This window comes from Trachemys scripta, chromosome 10 (genome assembly GCF_013100865.1).
Source record: "Trachemys scripta elegans isolate TJP31775 chromosome 10, CAS_Tse_1.0, whole genome shotgun sequence".
In the NCBI taxonomy this organism is placed as follows: domain Eukaryota; kingdom Metazoa; phylum Chordata; order Testudines; family Emydidae; genus Trachemys; species Trachemys scripta.
Genome location: NC_048307.1, coordinates 65,857,173 through 65,873,653, shown reverse-complemented (window position 1 = coordinate 65,873,653; position 16,481 = coordinate 65,857,173). Strand labels below are relative to the sequence as shown.

General features: G+C 37.7%; 1 protein-coding gene across 6 annotated transcripts in view; it reads left to right on the top strand.

Moving 5' to 3' along the window:
- SECISBP2L (SECIS binding protein 2 like) overlaps positions 1–14,559 on the top strand; it is a 44,741-nt gene extending 30,182 nt beyond the window's left edge. For all 6 annotated transcript variants that reach the window (XM_034782818.1, XM_034782817.1, XM_034782819.1 and 3 more), the window contains 5 exons: positions 1,484–1,646; positions 2,322–2,542; positions 3,248–3,402; positions 8,230–8,449; positions 10,015–14,559. In XM_034782818.1, coding sequence (XP_034638709.1) covers positions 1,484–1,646; positions 2,322–2,542; positions 3,248–3,402; positions 8,230–8,449; positions 10,015–10,688 — 1,433 coding nt within the window. In that variant the 3' untranslated portion in view covers positions 10,689–14,559. The remainder of the gene's footprint in view (positions 1–1,483; positions 1,647–2,321; positions 2,543–3,247; positions 3,403–8,229; positions 8,450–10,014) is intronic.
- Positions 14,560–16,481: the final 1,922 nt, after the last annotated feature.

Sequence of the window (16,481 nt, the reverse complement as noted above, 5' to 3'; positions counted from 1 at the left end):
ACTCCTAGTTTACCTTGAACTTCTGCTGTGTGGGACATTGGAGTCTGTTCTTCTTTGGTATTTGGAGTTTTGTAAATGTTTAAAACTGCCATTTTAGCCAGACTTTTAATCTTTATTTACAAATTGATTCCAACAAATACTTACATTTCTTGTTAGTTTTATAGTTCTCTCAGTCCTAGGTAATTGAGTATTGTAGTCTACTAGTTTGGTTTTTGTTAAATAATACTTCTGACTTTGCTGTCATATTCTAGGGAGTTAAAATAGAAATTTCAAGGGCCAGATCATCAGCTGATCTAAATTTGCATAGCTTTATTTATTTCAGTGACCACAGATTTGCTATACCAATTTATGCAAACTGAGAATATGATGCTAAATGTATATTAGTAATATGTTGTGGTTTTTTTCTGAGTATTAGTCGGTAGTTAAAAGGACCTGACACAGCTTTCATAAGGCATGAATTTGGGATAGAAGAACTTGAAAAAGTGCAGCAGTCCAGTTAACATGTTTCCCTGAACTAGTTGTGCCCATCAAATTTGGGCTGGAAATCTTGTTAGATCAGGCTTTCTCATGACATTTCCGGTCCTCCTGCTTTTGGTAGGGCCAAAAAAAGCATGAAAACCCAGACTTTTCAAATCAATTTTAGTGCTCCCTCTTCTGTCTAGAATCAGCAAGTACGGAGGCATATGCAATATGGGGGAAAATGCAAGTTTAGTGCCAAGTCATTTGAACTCACGCAAACTATTTGAACTTTTGCTAAGACTGTGGTTAATTCTTGAACTGCAAAGGAACATCCAAAGCTGTCAGCCACTACCTCTTTGGTATGGAGATTTGTGACCCACATTGTGATATCATGGTAATTGTAATGAGTGATACTCTAAAGATTGCTAGGACAGCAAGGATGTATTTAATGTTAAAAGTAGGTAATGACTCTCTGGAGATCACTGTAAAGTAAAGCAGCAAAAAGACAGCATAATTTAAATGTCACACAAGTTAGTTATTATCTTCAGGTATCAAGTATCAGAGGGGTAGCCGTGTTAGTCTGGATCTGTAAAAGCAGCAAAGCGTCCTGTGGCACCTTATAGACTAAACAGACGTATTGGAGCATGAGCTTTCGTGGGTGAATACCCACTTCGTCGGATGCATGGGAAAGTTCATGCTCCAATATGTCTGTTTAGTCTATAAGGTGCCACAGGACTCTTTGCTGCTCTCTTCAGGTAGTTCTTGTTTCACTTGTATTCTCAAATACCTCTTTTTTTTTTTTTTTTTTAAAGAGCTCAAATGTAATAATTGAATTCATATTCAAATATCACTAAAGTGGTTTACCTGACAGATATTAGGTGCCTGAAATTTGTAATATATGTAAAAATCAGAGAGAGGGATATATGAGTGGCAGATGAGTTCCCTATGTTAAACTGTACTGCTTTTATATATAAATGCATTTCATATTGAAGACGTTTCAAAGCTTTTTTTTCATTTATTTCAGAACCGGGGCTAAGTATGCCTAGTGATACTTCACTCTCTCCAGCAAGTCAGAACTCTCCATATTGCATGACTCCAGTGTCACAAGGCTCACCTGCCAGTTCAGGGATAGGTAGTCCAATGGCATCTTCAACAATCACTAAAATTCATAGCAAGAGATTTAGAGAGTAAGCGCTTTGAATTACTCAACTTGAATTCTAAAGGTGTATTCTAGTCAAATGTATTTTCTAACTGTATTTGAATTTATTGGACTCTTATAAGTTGTTGGTGAACTTAAGTTAGCCTATCCCCCATATAAAAAAAAGTACTACTCCCTGGCGTTTTGCACCCTCTGTTTCTTACGAGCTTCTGATGGGGCAGGTTATAATATTCCTGAGGGATTTTCTTCAGGTAGGCTGCTGCTTTTAAGAAATGGAGTAGGCAGAAAAGTCATTTCAAATGAAGGGCAACTTTGAGTTTGGGGAGCTGGAAACTCTGCTACAATCCACCCCTACTACAGTGGAATTACCACTAACCAGTGTTTGAAACCTTATTGATTATCAAATTTGATCAAGGAATAGTGAATTGTAAAATATAAGTGTGTATGAGCTATCCTCTTTAAGTTGTGGGCTCTGGGTGGGTGGGTTGTATACTGACAATTTATTTCACTGTGGTTTCATTTTAAACACTTTCAGAATATCCTTACGTTGTTTTAGGTGTACAGTTCTTTAACTTCTAAATAAATGTATTTAGTATACTTTGAACAAGTAACAAAAAAATTATTTCTGCCAAAAATCATTTAAAGGCACACAGCACTGCTGAATTTGCTATATGCTAAAATGTGGTGGTTTCTGAATTGACAGGTATTGTAATCAAGTTCTAAGTAAAGAAATAGACGAGTGTGTGACTTTGCTATTGCAAGAGCTTGTCAGCTTCCAGGAACGCATTTACCAAAAGGATCCCATGAGAGCTAAAGCAAGGAGAAGGCTTGTTATGGGTTTGCGTGAGGTTACTAAGCACATGAAGTTAAACAAGATAAAATGTGTGATCATTTCTCCTAACTGTGAAAAAATCCAGTCAAAAGGTACAAGTGCTTTAATAAGAAATATTTTAGTGTATAAATGCTATGTGTATATTGCATTTTCCCCAACACTACCAGTGATGCTAACCTTGTTAATCCATTATGTTGACTTCTGAGTCATTTTAAGCATCTTCCATGCTATCCTATAAGCATGACAGGTCATCTTTCAATTCCATCGTAAAGCTGCCACACTCTGCTTCGGGCCCATTTCTTTAACTCCAGGAACTAGTGGGGCAGGAATTGTGCCTTCCTGTATGTGGGACTGGAGACTGTGCCTAGTATCATTTGCATTCCCGTAGTGTGCAAAATATAACTTCCTGAGATATGTAAGAGAAGGAAAAGATCTATTAAGAAACCGAGAATCCAGTTTCATAAAGTTTCTGCTTGAGTACTCCTGGTGCACAACATAGCACCATGAGAGGGTTCAGAGCATTGTTAGGTGTACAGATTAACTGATCATATTCAGTAAATAACAGACTTGATTGTACTTTAATAAAACAAGCAAATTTACTGCATGTGCAATGCATTCAAAGCCTTACTGCTTTCTGGCAGTACATGGTTTAATCTAAATATCTGGTGACTAACTATGTGTGCTAAAGTTTTAGCTGATAGCCACTGACAAAAACTGTGGAATACTGGATTTGACCAAAGTGCACTATTAAGATGACTGTTCTAAGCTTTAGCTTTGTGTTATTTTTTTCTCCTAAGGTGGATTGGATGAAGCTCTATATAACGTAATAGCCATGGCACGAGAGCAAGAGATTCCTTTTGTCTTTGCACTTGGACGTAAAGCTCTTGGTCGTTGTGTGAACAAGCTAGTTCCTGTTAGTGTGGTGGGAATCTTCAACTATTCTGGTGCTGAGGTAAGCAATTCATTTCTGAACAGGTGGCTGAAATAGTTAATGCCATTTCAGTTTTTTTCTCATGTAATGCATGTTTACAAACTTTGTTCACTGCCCTTGGGCTCACAAACTAACTGGCATGCATGCATGCATTCATACATACATATAGAGTGTTGACTGGCATTGGATGCCAATTTTATCTTGGCCTATTTATTCTAAAGTTGCTTATCTCTTTAAATTTGACATTCTGCCCTGTCAGTTCTGTGATGTAAGATTTGTCACCCCTTCTTCCTCTAAATCTTTGGAACATGCTCGCAGACATCTTTTGAAGTGCCAGCTGAAATGACACGGAATGTCCAGGATTGTAGGGCATGCCAGCATCTTAAAGTAAGGCAACTGTTGGCCAGTTACAAAGATTAGGAGGTCTTTAGAAGAGGTCTTGGGAGGCCTCAAAGGAGCACTGGTATCAAGGGCATCTACCAGCTACCTAAAATCCCCATATTACATCAGAGATGTATGCTTCTGCTTCATTAGGTCAACACACCTTGGGAGGGTTGTGGGTTGCCATCATATTAGATGTGACCTGTGCATGTATCCTATCATATCCTGGCCTGTGATCAGAGGTAATGCTGTGTGGGTGAGATGGCACTCAGGGTCACATGTCCATCTCTCTCCCTCCCCAGCCCCTTCCTCTGGTTTTAACTGCTTTGCTTGTACTGAGCATGCTCACACAGACTGAGCATGCTGAATAACATCTGCTGAAGCTGCTGCCCTCACTCTGTCCTTATTTATGCCTCCGCACTATCGGGAGGTACAGATCGTCTCTGCCTGTGATATAACCACTCCAACCCTGCAGGTACAGCTCATCTACTGCCTGCACTAAAACTAGGGTGGTGAGCTTTTCCTCCATCTGTTGAGGAAAACAGTGAGGAAAAAAGCCATTTTTTGAAAATAAAACAGAACAAAAACTGTATCTCATGTTGTAAACACATTTATTCTTTAAAAATTAAAAAGGGCAGTCATTGTCCCAAATGAAAAGCTTGCGATTCTAAGGGAAATGTAATCAAATTCTCATTCAAACTAATTAGGCCTACCACTCTTCCTTTGTCTGCTCTCAGATATGAGAGTTTCCACAACCCACTGATTGTTTTTTTCCAGCTTCATGCCTATGAAGTTTCAACCAAAGCAGTCCGAGTGTGCCAAAAATACTGAGTTGATAACTAAGTTGCCCGGAGAGGCATGTGAGAGTCAATTTTTAGAAGACAAGTCTTAATATCTGTTCTAACATCCGTGACTACTTACTTGGTGGATGCAACAAACTGCAACAAGCAAAGAGAGAGGTTTGGGGTATAAATGTGATTCTTCCATTTTAAAGCTAGACGATAATGGGAAAAACTCAGGATTAATCATAGTATTGGAAGGGACCTTGAGTGGGTCATCTAGTCCAGTTCCCTGCACTCATGGCCGGACTAAGTACTATCTAGACCATTCCTAACAGGGGTTTGTCTAACCTGCTCTTAAATCTCCAATGATGGAGATTCCACAACCTCCCTAGGCAATTTATTCCAGTGCTTAACCACCCTGACAGGAAGTTTTTCCTAATGTCCAACCTAAATCTCCCTTGCTGCAATTTAAGCCCATTGCTTCTTGTCTTATCTTCCGAGGTTAAGAAAAACAATTCTTCTCCCTCCTCCTCCTTGTAACAACCTTTTATGTACTTGAAAATTATTATGTCCCCTTTCAGTCTTCTCTTCTCCAGACTAAACAAACCCAGTTTTTTCAATCTTCCCTGAAAGGTCATGTTTTCTAGACCTTTAATCATTTTTGTTTCTCTTCTTTGGACTTTCTCCAATTTTGTCCACATTTTTCCTGAAATGTGGCACCCAGAATTGGACACAATACTTCAGTTGAGGCCTAATCAACACTCCTACTAATACATCCCATTTTGAATTTTAATCCTATCCTCCAAAGCACTTGTAACCCCTCCCAGCTTGGTAATTGTGCACAAACTTTATAAGTGTACTCTCTATACCATTATATAAATCATTGATGAAGATATTGAATAGAAGCAGACCCAGAACTGATCCCTGTGGGATCCCTCTCATAATGCCCTTCCATCATGACTGTGAACCACTGATAACTACTCTCTGGGAACAAAAACAATGAGGAGTCCTTGTGGTACCTTAGAGACCAATACATTTATTTGGGCATAAGCTTTACCACTCTGATACCTGTCTCTGGGAACAATTTATCCAACCAGTTTTGCACCCACCTTATAGTAGCTCCATCTAGAAGTTGAATTAGCATAATTTTTGTTAGCTTGAATTGGTTATGTTGTCTGTCAGGGTCATGGGTTGAGCTCAGAACATGGAAACTTGGTAATGAAATGTCTCGCTTCCTTTGAATAACTTTTTTTAGTTTTGTCCTGGGTTTCCGGTTCTAGATTAAATAAATTAGGTCAGATGCCTTTTTGACTCTGAGACGGTTTTTTTTTTACCTTGCAGTCTGACCATATTACTCTGACACTTCATTTCTTTTTGTAACCTTTAGTGCATCTCTCTAGTAGTCCCTTGTTTATATCAGCCATTGGCTGCTATCTGATCAAAAGTCCTCCTCAGCCTCATTCTCAGTGTAAGTTTCACCATACTTAAAGTAGTTGGATGCAAATGTAGAGACAGTCTTCCTATGAATTCCACTAAGTATTGTTGGGAAGCCTGGGCATATTTATCCTTTTTCAGTCAACCAACCCATAAGGTGGCTGATGGGTACAGAAGAATTTTAAACTTCCACAATGTGTGTTAGGACTATATTAGGTGTTGCTAATTTCTAAACAAGGCTTAAATAGTGCACTGAACACCCATGTACTTCAAAGGCAGTCATCCTGAAGTTTTCCCATCATTTCATTTTATTTTCATTTTCTGAGCAAACAGGAAAGCCTATATGCATTCTTGGATGGCATCTTCAGCAATTTGGGCACAGTATTCTAACGTTCTCTTTTCAGATGTAGGAACACAATCTTCCCTGTATGGATGCTAGCATCCATGTTTGGGTCATTTGGTAATCACTAAAACGTAATCACCCATTTACAGTATTGATCAGCAGCTTTCACATTTACAACAGTTAGAATGAGAAACAGACACTTACTGAATTTAGTACCTGGTAGACTGAAAAATAAGACGAGTTGTCCTCCTCCTTCTAGAGCTATATGTAATCACATACCCTCCTCCTCTTCACCACCACCTGCCAGAAGTTTCTAGGAAGCCAGTCTCCTCTAACAGGTCACAGTACCATCCATAGACCTGGTGCTGGAACTGGGGGTGCTGCTACACCACCTGGCTTGAAGTGGTTTCTATCATACAAGGTTTACAGTTTGGTTCAATGTCTCTCAGCACCCCCACTATAAAAATCATTCCTGCACCCTTGCCGGTGGCAGTAGATTTCTAGTCTACTTTCCTTCCTTACCCCCAAAATCCCACTGAATGTGTATTCTCTGGGTAGAATGGAGGGTGCAGCATGGGGGAATGGAACAGGCTTTTCATATCCCTGACTAAAACTGTAGGATTACTGATAGCTATTGATGCCTGAGGTGCACCTCATCGATTGCACCATGAATGCTGGCATCAAGGAGTTAAAGATGCTGAGGTGACAGCACTTTTGTCCTCACAATAATAGAAATGGTGGCACTTATTGGTGTTAACCTGTCTCTCCTCTGATTTCGAGTAAAGTATAAAGGATTTGTAGTTTGTTGTTATTACATGTACCTGTTACCGTTATGTGTAACATGACCAGTTTGTGTTGAGCATGTTTATTTAATTTTACATTGTGACTCTTTGAAATTGAGCATGTAATTATTTCTGCGTAACTGAACTTGTTTCAGGTATCGTAGCATGTACTGTAACTTAAACCACTTAACAATTAAGCAGATAACAATATTTTTCTTAAGATGTAAAGTTTTTAATAAACATATTGATGGGGTGGAAACAAAATTACCAGCAATGAGTGTGCTAAAACAGCTAGCCACAGACAATATTGAATTTTAGATCATGTTGCATCCTTTACCTGCTAAGGAAGGAAGTGCCCATTAAATACTTAAATTGTCATTCATCTTTTGTTCTAACATATATTTGGAAAGAGATTCAATATCAAGTGCAGGCCAGTAATGGAAAACTTCATTAAATATTCATTTTACTGGCTCCGTATGTTTATGGTGGTTTCTTTGGTGCAAAAATCAGACTACTATTGTAATCAGAGGTTTCCTTGAGCATGTGATTCCATCTTTTGGTAAGCCTGGGTTGCAAGATGTTGCGACATCCCACTGAAAAGGGCTATCGGCTTGATATTGTAGATAATCCATATCTAAATGTGCTATAATATAATAGGCTCAAACCTATTAATCCATTGCACAAAATAAAACCTGATTAGGTCTGTGCCATTGGGAAGCAAAGACTAGTAGTGAGACCAAAGAGGCTTAAGATGACAAAAATTAGTAACTAGTGTTTTTTTTAAAAAGGGAAAATTCTGCAAGACTGAGCTTTATCATTTGGGATTTTAGGCTGAGTGAACTCTTCCTGTGAGTCTGCAAACAATGTAGGAAGGCAGTGTTCTTTCCCTCCTACCCATGCTTCATCAGAAATAACCCTAGCAAAAACTTGAGCTGTGTAAATGCAGAGGCATCCTTAAAATGAAACTTAGAGCATGACTGATTATTGCCCAAAATAAAGGGCACACTCTTTTTGACTAGACAGGCTTTAGAGTTGCATGTACAGGACCTGTTAATAAAAGGGAAAATGTGTCAAGTGAAAATGTTCCTGAAGAAACTAACAAATATGAAAATGTCTTCATATTTAGAGCCTGTTTAATAAGTTGGTCTCGCTGACTGAGGAGGCCAGAAAGGCATACAGAGATATGGTTGCATCAATGGAGCAGGAGCAGGCAGAAGAGGCCTTAAAGAATGTTAAGAAAGCACCCCATCACATGGGTCATTCTCGTAATCCCTCTGCAGCAAGTGCGATTTCATTCTGTAGTGTTATTTCAGAGCCCATATCTGAAGTGAATGAGAGAGAATATGGTAAGTATTAAAAATGTGTATTTATATTACATAACATAAAGTAGAAATAGCTATAAATATTAAACTATAGGTAGAAAAAAATTCTCCCAATACTTCCAAGTCTAAAATATATTCCACACCTTAGAGAAGGTGATCCAAATTGGTTAGGCTCTTGGGTGAGACTGAGTAGTCTTCTGGGGAAGTTCTTCTAGAACTGACCACATAAAAATAATGGCATTGGCCCTAATCCTCAGATTTGTTCCAAATACTTTGTTGATGCAAAGCAACCCTAAAGCCAACCACAGGAGGATCACTTCAGTTGCCGAGGGATTCTCTGTGGTATTGAGCTGGTATATGAAGGCCAGTGGTGAGATTTGAACAGGGGGTTGTGTGTATAGGGCAGAATAAAGGGGGGTGATTGGGGAAGTGAAGAGATGAGAGGTAGACAGGAGCTAAATTATTTAGGTCTTTGAAGACTAGAGCAGTTTGCGTAAATTTGATGTTGAAGTTGAAGGGAAGCCAGTGAAGGGTTTTGAAGAGTTGTCATGGTCTGAGCAACCTACAAGATTGATTTATGCATCAACTCTTAAGTACACATAGTGTAACAGCTGGGATAGTACCAGTTGAGAATGAAATACTTGTCTAACTTAGGTTAAGTTGTTAATAGAATTGCTGATTTTTTTTTTTCCTGAGCACTCCCTTTACTCAAAATAATGCCTTGATTACTTGGAGTGTGTTTTGTTTTGTTTTTTTAATTTTACGATCTACCTTAGAGGTTGCTTTTTTTAACTTCTTGTTCAGAATTCAACAGTTATTAACAGACACTAGCAGGATGATTAATACTATTTTGGCAAATTACCATGGGATTCTGGCACTGACAGTAAAACCCTGCTGCGTGGTCTCCCCACACATCAACAGCCATGCCATTTCTTACTGAGTGTAGTGCTGAGGCAAGCGCATCAACACCTTTTTTAATTTCAGAACAAACTGTGTTTGAGAATCTCTTTAAGCATGAAAGTTTTTTCTGCTCTTGGTTTTTTTTTTTTCAAACTGTTCACTGTGTGATCATGTTTGGACAAGTATAGTGTTACATGCACGTTTCCCTTTTATGCTTTTTACTTGAACAAGATCTTAGGATTTTTTTTTAATTGTGTAAATGTTTTAAAAACTCTAAGCTAGGGTTACCATACGTCCGGTTTTTCCCGGACATGTCCGGCTTTTTGGGCTTCAAATCCCTGTCCGGGAGGAAATCCCAAAAAGCCAGACATGTCTGGGAAAATCGGGGCCGGCGGTGCGGGGGCCGGCGGGCCGGGGCCCGAGCCGACCCAGGCTGGAGACGCCGGGGGGGGCCAGGCTGGGCCGCACCTCCTCTCCCCACCCCCCTTACCTGCTTCAGGCTTCCCGCGAATCAAATGTTCGCGGGAAGCAGGGGAGGGGGCGGAGTTGGGGCAGGGACTTTGGGAAGGGGTGGAGTTGGGGTGGGGGGCGGGGCCCTGTGGAGTGTCCTCTTTTTGGACACTCAAAATATGGTAACCCTACTCTAAGCTGTCAGTTTTCTGATGAGCTTGTGGTGTCTTGATTTGCAGAAACAAACTGGAGAAACATGGTGGAAACATCTGATGGGTTAGAAACCTCTGAAAATGAGAGAGAGTCCTCATTTAAGACAACTGCACCAGAAAAATCTAGCAGTGTTCAAATTGAGAAAGCCACTGTTAACAAACAGCCACTTACAGCTACAACCGGAACTACCTCAACTGCAAGTCATGGAAAATCCTTGCCAAGTGACAAAGAAGAGGTGAAGCCAGATGACAATCTGGAATGGGCCTCACAGCAGAGTACAGAGACAGGATCTTTGGATGGCAGCTGTCGTGATCTTTTGAATTCCTCCATGACCAGTACCACCAGTACTCTTGTACCAGGAATGCTTGAAGAAGAGGAGGAGGATGACGACGAAGATGATGAGGATTACACCCATGAACCTATATCAGTAGAGGTTCAACTTAATAGCAGAATTGAATCTTGGGTCTCAGAGACCCAAAGAACTATGGAAACCCTTCAACTTGGGAAGACCCTTAGTGGTGCAGAGGGAGACCATGCAGAACAAAGTGAAGAGGAAGAGTTAGAAACACCTGAGCAGGTAGATCCAGTAATTGATGGTGAGGAATGGACAACTGATAAGCACGCAAGTAATGCCCAACATAAACCCACGATCAGCAATTCTTCGAATAAAGAACACACAGATTCCAATTACGTGTTGTAAAAATAAGCACAAACTCAGGAACTCTTTAAAATTATAATTAACTGTTGTAAGGGTTGCAGCCATTACTTTGTATGCTTCATCTCAACATTTTGCACTGTTTAACATTTAATGTATGTATTTAATTCACAACAAATATTTGTAGCTGTCTTTTGTTAATTGTTTCATTAAAACCTATAGTTTAGCTTTTAATCAGTATCTGTATTTCCCAGAATTGAAACCATCTGTGTAAAAATTTCAGTCAGTATTAGATAGTCACTTGAGCTTCTTTTGTAAACGGAGAAACTATTTATAAATGACCAATTGTAAGCAAAAATCTTCTTAAATTTGACTGTTTATCTTTTTTTCAACACATGAGCTGATCTATGTTTTAAGACTTGCAACAGTTACCAACGTTTTGCATTGCTGATACCCCAATCATTTTAACCTGATTGGCTATAATTTTCTAATTATACCAGGAAATAAAATGGAAGAGAAGCCAGAAAAATCCAAAAACATTTTTCTTTCAGTCAAAAGGAAGAGGAGATTATAGAGAAATGTATGCATGATTCTTATGCTAAGACAGATGCAGCTTTTAGTTGGGTCTATGAGGGTATATCGCAAAAGATGCGGACTGTAATGAGATGGTTACAATATGTTAGAATAACTTTAACCCAAAACCACATAGCAAAATAATTGTAGTTAATGTATGTGTTTGCTTTTTTCCAATGAAATACTTAAAAAAAAAAAAATCACTGTGTGCGGAGTCAAAGTAAGGGAACCATTAACCATGACCACCATCCATGTTGTTCTTAGTAACTGACTGCTTCCTTATTCTTTCACTTACCTCAGGAATGCTGATGTGCATAATTTTATTTACATTAAATAAAACAGGCATAAGTGATCTGAGTATTTAACAGTAAGTGTGACTGATATAATAGCTAAGTGTATGGTTGTGTTCACTTGCATGCTTTGATTCTGGCCACTTTTATATTAAGTTCAGGATCAATTTTAGGATTAATTCTCATTGAGAATGTGAACTCTTGTTCTTCAGTTGTAGCAGCCTAGTAGTTGACTTCTAGAGTAGTAAAGTAGTTGTTCTGGGAAGGCAGGAAAGTGCCTTGGAGTTCTGAGAGGTGTCAGTGGTTCAAAAAAAAAAAAAGGCCAGAAACGAATAAGCTGCCATAGAATTATCCATTTTTGTTCCTAGTATTGAAATGAAATCCATTCTCTGGTGATGAATTTATTTCAGATTGGGGATGGAGTATATGTCTAATCCTTGCACACTAAGAGTCTGAATTTTCTAACTTTGTCCAGTACTGGCAATAAAGGTACTGAAGCCATCAGCACCAAGGACTTGACTACAGGAGTAGCCAAAGAACCATTTTCACGAATAACAGTTTTTCATGGCAAACATAGATTTGTTTTAATTCTACTTCATTATTCTCTAGACCACTTCCATTTAAAAAAAGGTAACTTTCAGTAACACAAAATACATGGACATTTTAGTTGCACATTTAGTTTACATAATTTGGGACCAGCACTTTTTTAGTATTTGTAATACTGGTATTTCATGTTGCACTGGGAAACTCAGACTCCAGGTTTAGGAAATATCTAGTCCTGTCTTTCAGATGGTAATGAGCATTGTGGAAACAAAGAGTTTGAGTATTATGTAAATAACACTTTGGTATCTGTAGACATAGCAAATGCTATGCAGGACATTGTTGAAGAGCTGTCCTGTCATGTTCTTAGTTCCTTGATATAATCTTCCTAGATATTAGCAACAGACTTTTATAGGAATACAAAGAGTAAAGAATGATGCCTCCTAAATATTAACCCAATTGTTTGTACTGCAGATTTTATTGTGCATACACTTCGAAAGGTTTAGTTGATTTAGGAAATGATAGGGGTTTGAACTGCTGACAGAGGATCAATGTTTGCCCTTGGATGTGTAAGCACAGCTTCTGTCAACAACTAAGATCATCTGTGCACACTAAGGATAGAATTTGACCTAGATTTTCCCAAAATGGAAAGTGGGATTACAAAAAACTATAATCATCTGTACATTTCCTTTTGCTTATTCCATGACAGTGATTCAAATAACTCTTGATCTTGAGGTAGTAGCATTACAAAGGTTTCTTTTTTGTCTCTTCTGAACTTGGACAGTCATTTTAAGATTTGACATTTATATCAAACAGGAAATCTACTTGTAATCTTCAACCCACTGTTTAATTGTAATTTTGCTACAGATTACATAAGTATATTATGAGTTCATTAAAGATGATACAGCTCATCTAGTACCTCTATTTGCCAGCAAACAAGGAGAATCTTTGAAAATGTGAATGATCATCTCCAGAAAGGCAAACCAAAACAGAGTAAAGGAAACCATCCATTTAGAACGTTTCCTTTTGATAAGATGAGAATGAGAGATAATTGCGAATGGAATGACTGTGTGTCTGGGAAGAGGTCCATTTGCATCTAAAATTAGGGAAGTTCCTTGCAATGTGCAGCACTTAAGAGGTATAATCTTGATCTTGTGGTAATCTTGTTTCTATCAGCAACAGAAATAAAAAAAGCATAACCTTTCCGATAGGTTATTTTATAGTGCCATGATTAATTTTTTAAGATAGCTGGATTTCTATTTCACTATAAAAATATACAATTTATTGTACAGGTTGTTACACTCCAAAAAACAGATGTTTCTGGAGTTATATGACTATAGATATGTTTTTTTGTTGTGAAGATTATTCAGAAAACAAATATCCATTTTTTTTCTTTCAAAGACTATTGGATTATTTAGATTTCATGCATCTGGCAAAACATGAAAAATAATGTGTGGTAGGGCATCTTTACAAATGAATTGATAGAGGTGACTATGCATAGAAATTATTTTATATAACACTTCTGGTATTTGTGCAAAAATAAATTTAGGGGAAAAAATCTGGAGAACGTAGTCCTTCATCAGACCAAATATATATATTTTTTGTCTGAGTAAGGATGAAGGCCCTGGTCCTGCAAATACTTACTTACATACTTGACTTTAGGAACACGAGTAGTTCCACTGATCTCAGCAGACCTATTGGTATGCTTAATTGAAACACCTTTGTAAGTGTTTGCAGGATTGGAACCAAACAATGACTGCAGGATTTGTCCCGTATTTTTAAAATTAAAAAACTATAGAAAATGTTCTTCAATAATGCACTTGTCTGATTTCTTAACATAAAGGTGGGAGATCTCTAATGCTTATGTGGGTGAGGATTTTCACGTGATTCAGTCCAGTTCTTTAACATGAAGTTTAAATTTTAATAACATTACTTTAAATATGAATGCAAAAAAGTTTTATTGTTTGAAAAGCTGCTGTTTGCTAAAACTGTCTAAGTATTCTCTGTGAAGTTGTGCCAACTAATCAAAATATCCAGTTGATTTTAATGTTGATCATATTTTAATCATTAAAATTCAATGTGAAGATTTGTTTACAAAAACAAAAACCAGCAGAAGAAAGCCATAGATGCAGCCTATCTGGGTTTTTAGCCATCCCTTCCACACACAATGAAATGTAAGAATGTCTAACTTGAAATTTATACTGAGTGATAACACTGAAATTAGCAACACAGTTGGCACAGCCCACCTTCTAAATGTTCATAAATGGTTCATATATTTTTTAATAGATTCTAATAAGATAAACAGTTAATCTTTAATGTCATAACATTTGTAGCAAAACTTAGGTTAAACAGTAGAAAATTATTATAAAAGATGAAGGGTTTTGTTTTCTTTTTTGCTGTATGAAGGATAATTGTTCGATCTACCATACTTTTTTGGAGTAATAGCTTTTTTTGCACTATGTAAATACTAGTGGGGATTCTTCCATAAACTAATAAAAGTGATTGTAGAAATATCTCTTACTACGGTGATATATTCATTTACCAATTGCAATGTCCTTATTTCATGTCTGTTCCAAAACTTCACCAGCACCATATGCTGCCTAGTACTTTAGTTCTGATTAAGTATGAAGATTTGTTACTGCTTTTCCGGGCAAGTACCAGTGTTTTTCTGTAGCTTGTCCACCAGGTGGTAGTGTGCATGGTATCTTGACAGTTTGCCTCTTTGGAAGTAAACAATGTACCAGCTAGACATTGTTCCCAAGTGCAGAGTTCATTACTGGGAAAGTCACTTGGTTGGTTCTTTTTGGTTTCCTTCACTGAAATGTTTCCAGGTAAAACAACCTGTTTAAAGATTTTGTATCATAGGAGACATACATTTTGGTCACTTACAAAATTGAAAAGAAAACTCAAGTGAAAACTCTTAAGTCCTTTGCAGAAGTTCTCTGTATAAGTGTAGTTTTAGTAGAACTCTTGGAACTTACAAATTTGAAAAAAGCATCAGAAGCATCTTGTTGAAGACGAGTCCAAAATCTGAACTACACATTTTCAGGATGAAGTAAAGTTGGCCTTGAATGCATACAAACAATCATCACTGAGCGTGACCCAGACAAATAAAGCAAGGCATTAAAACCAGAGGCTGATACTCATTAACACTTCCCATTAATCTGCTCATGTCTTGGCATTATCACCATGGCATGAAGGCAAAATATAGGTTTTCTATATAGTAAGTAAAATCTACCACTGTTCAGAAATTCCTGCAAGGGAACTAATCAATGTCACTGTCTTGGAATTGAAATAAAACTGGGTGTGCAAAATCCAAGATGAATATCACTTCCTATTTAGGAGTAAAAGGGACCAAAAAAGCAGCAGATAATGTCAACAGCTCCAAACATTGTCATCTTTTGTACCGTAGTGTGGTAACACATGGGTTTTTGTATTGTCCTCATCTGACCTCTGCCTAGATCTTTACCCCTGCATTACTGAAGATCCTGTGCTAAATATCCCTTCGAAAATTTGTGTCGCTTGCATGTGGGGAGTTCCTGACTTTCCAGTGACTCATCACAACTGCTCACTTCACCTCAGCTATCAGCACTACACCATTAACTGGTGTTGCTACTCCCATGTCCTTTGAGATTGGAAGTACATTAATGATTTTCTATATATAAAATCAGGTTCATACTGTAGTTTTGCTCTTGCAGTTTTTTCATGGCTTTTGAAAGAACTTCCATTACAAACCCTAAATTTCAAATTCTGTAACTTTCTGCAGAAACAATGCTTTGAGATTTCTCATGTATGTTCTCAACCCAAAGGTGAATTTTGGAAAGTCCCCAGAGAATATTTGGTCCTTTGACTTACCACAACATTTCCATAGTTCAAAACAATTATTTAAATCAAAATATTACAAATGAAAGCCCAAACTTCCCATGAGTTTAGTCCTCAGTGAGAATAACATTTTTGAGTAAATTCCGAAAATAATCAAATCTGGGCCTGAAATATGAACAAAACCAAAACATAATTTCTGATTAGTCTTTTAGCATTGCTCTGAGAATGCAGTTGCAGATTGAAGCACCAAACGGAAATATTTGAAATGGCCATTCAAAAAAACCAACAACCAACAAACCTGTTTAATTAGATGTTTGAATTTACGCTCTGAGACATCTACTACAATTATTCCAGTACTTCAAAGAATAACTCAAAGCACTGACCCACCACTGCTCTTAAGGGCTCACATTCCAAGAAACTAGAATCTATTTTAATGAATGTTCATTAACAATAATCACAATATATGATGTTACTTGATAGCATGCATGCAATATCCATGCTAGTGCCTTTCTTTTTCTTTAAACATAGGAAGGGTAGAACTACATAATACACCGTTTATAGGTGAGACACTTTATATTCAAGAAGTCAGGGAGCTAGTTATTCCCATATTAAG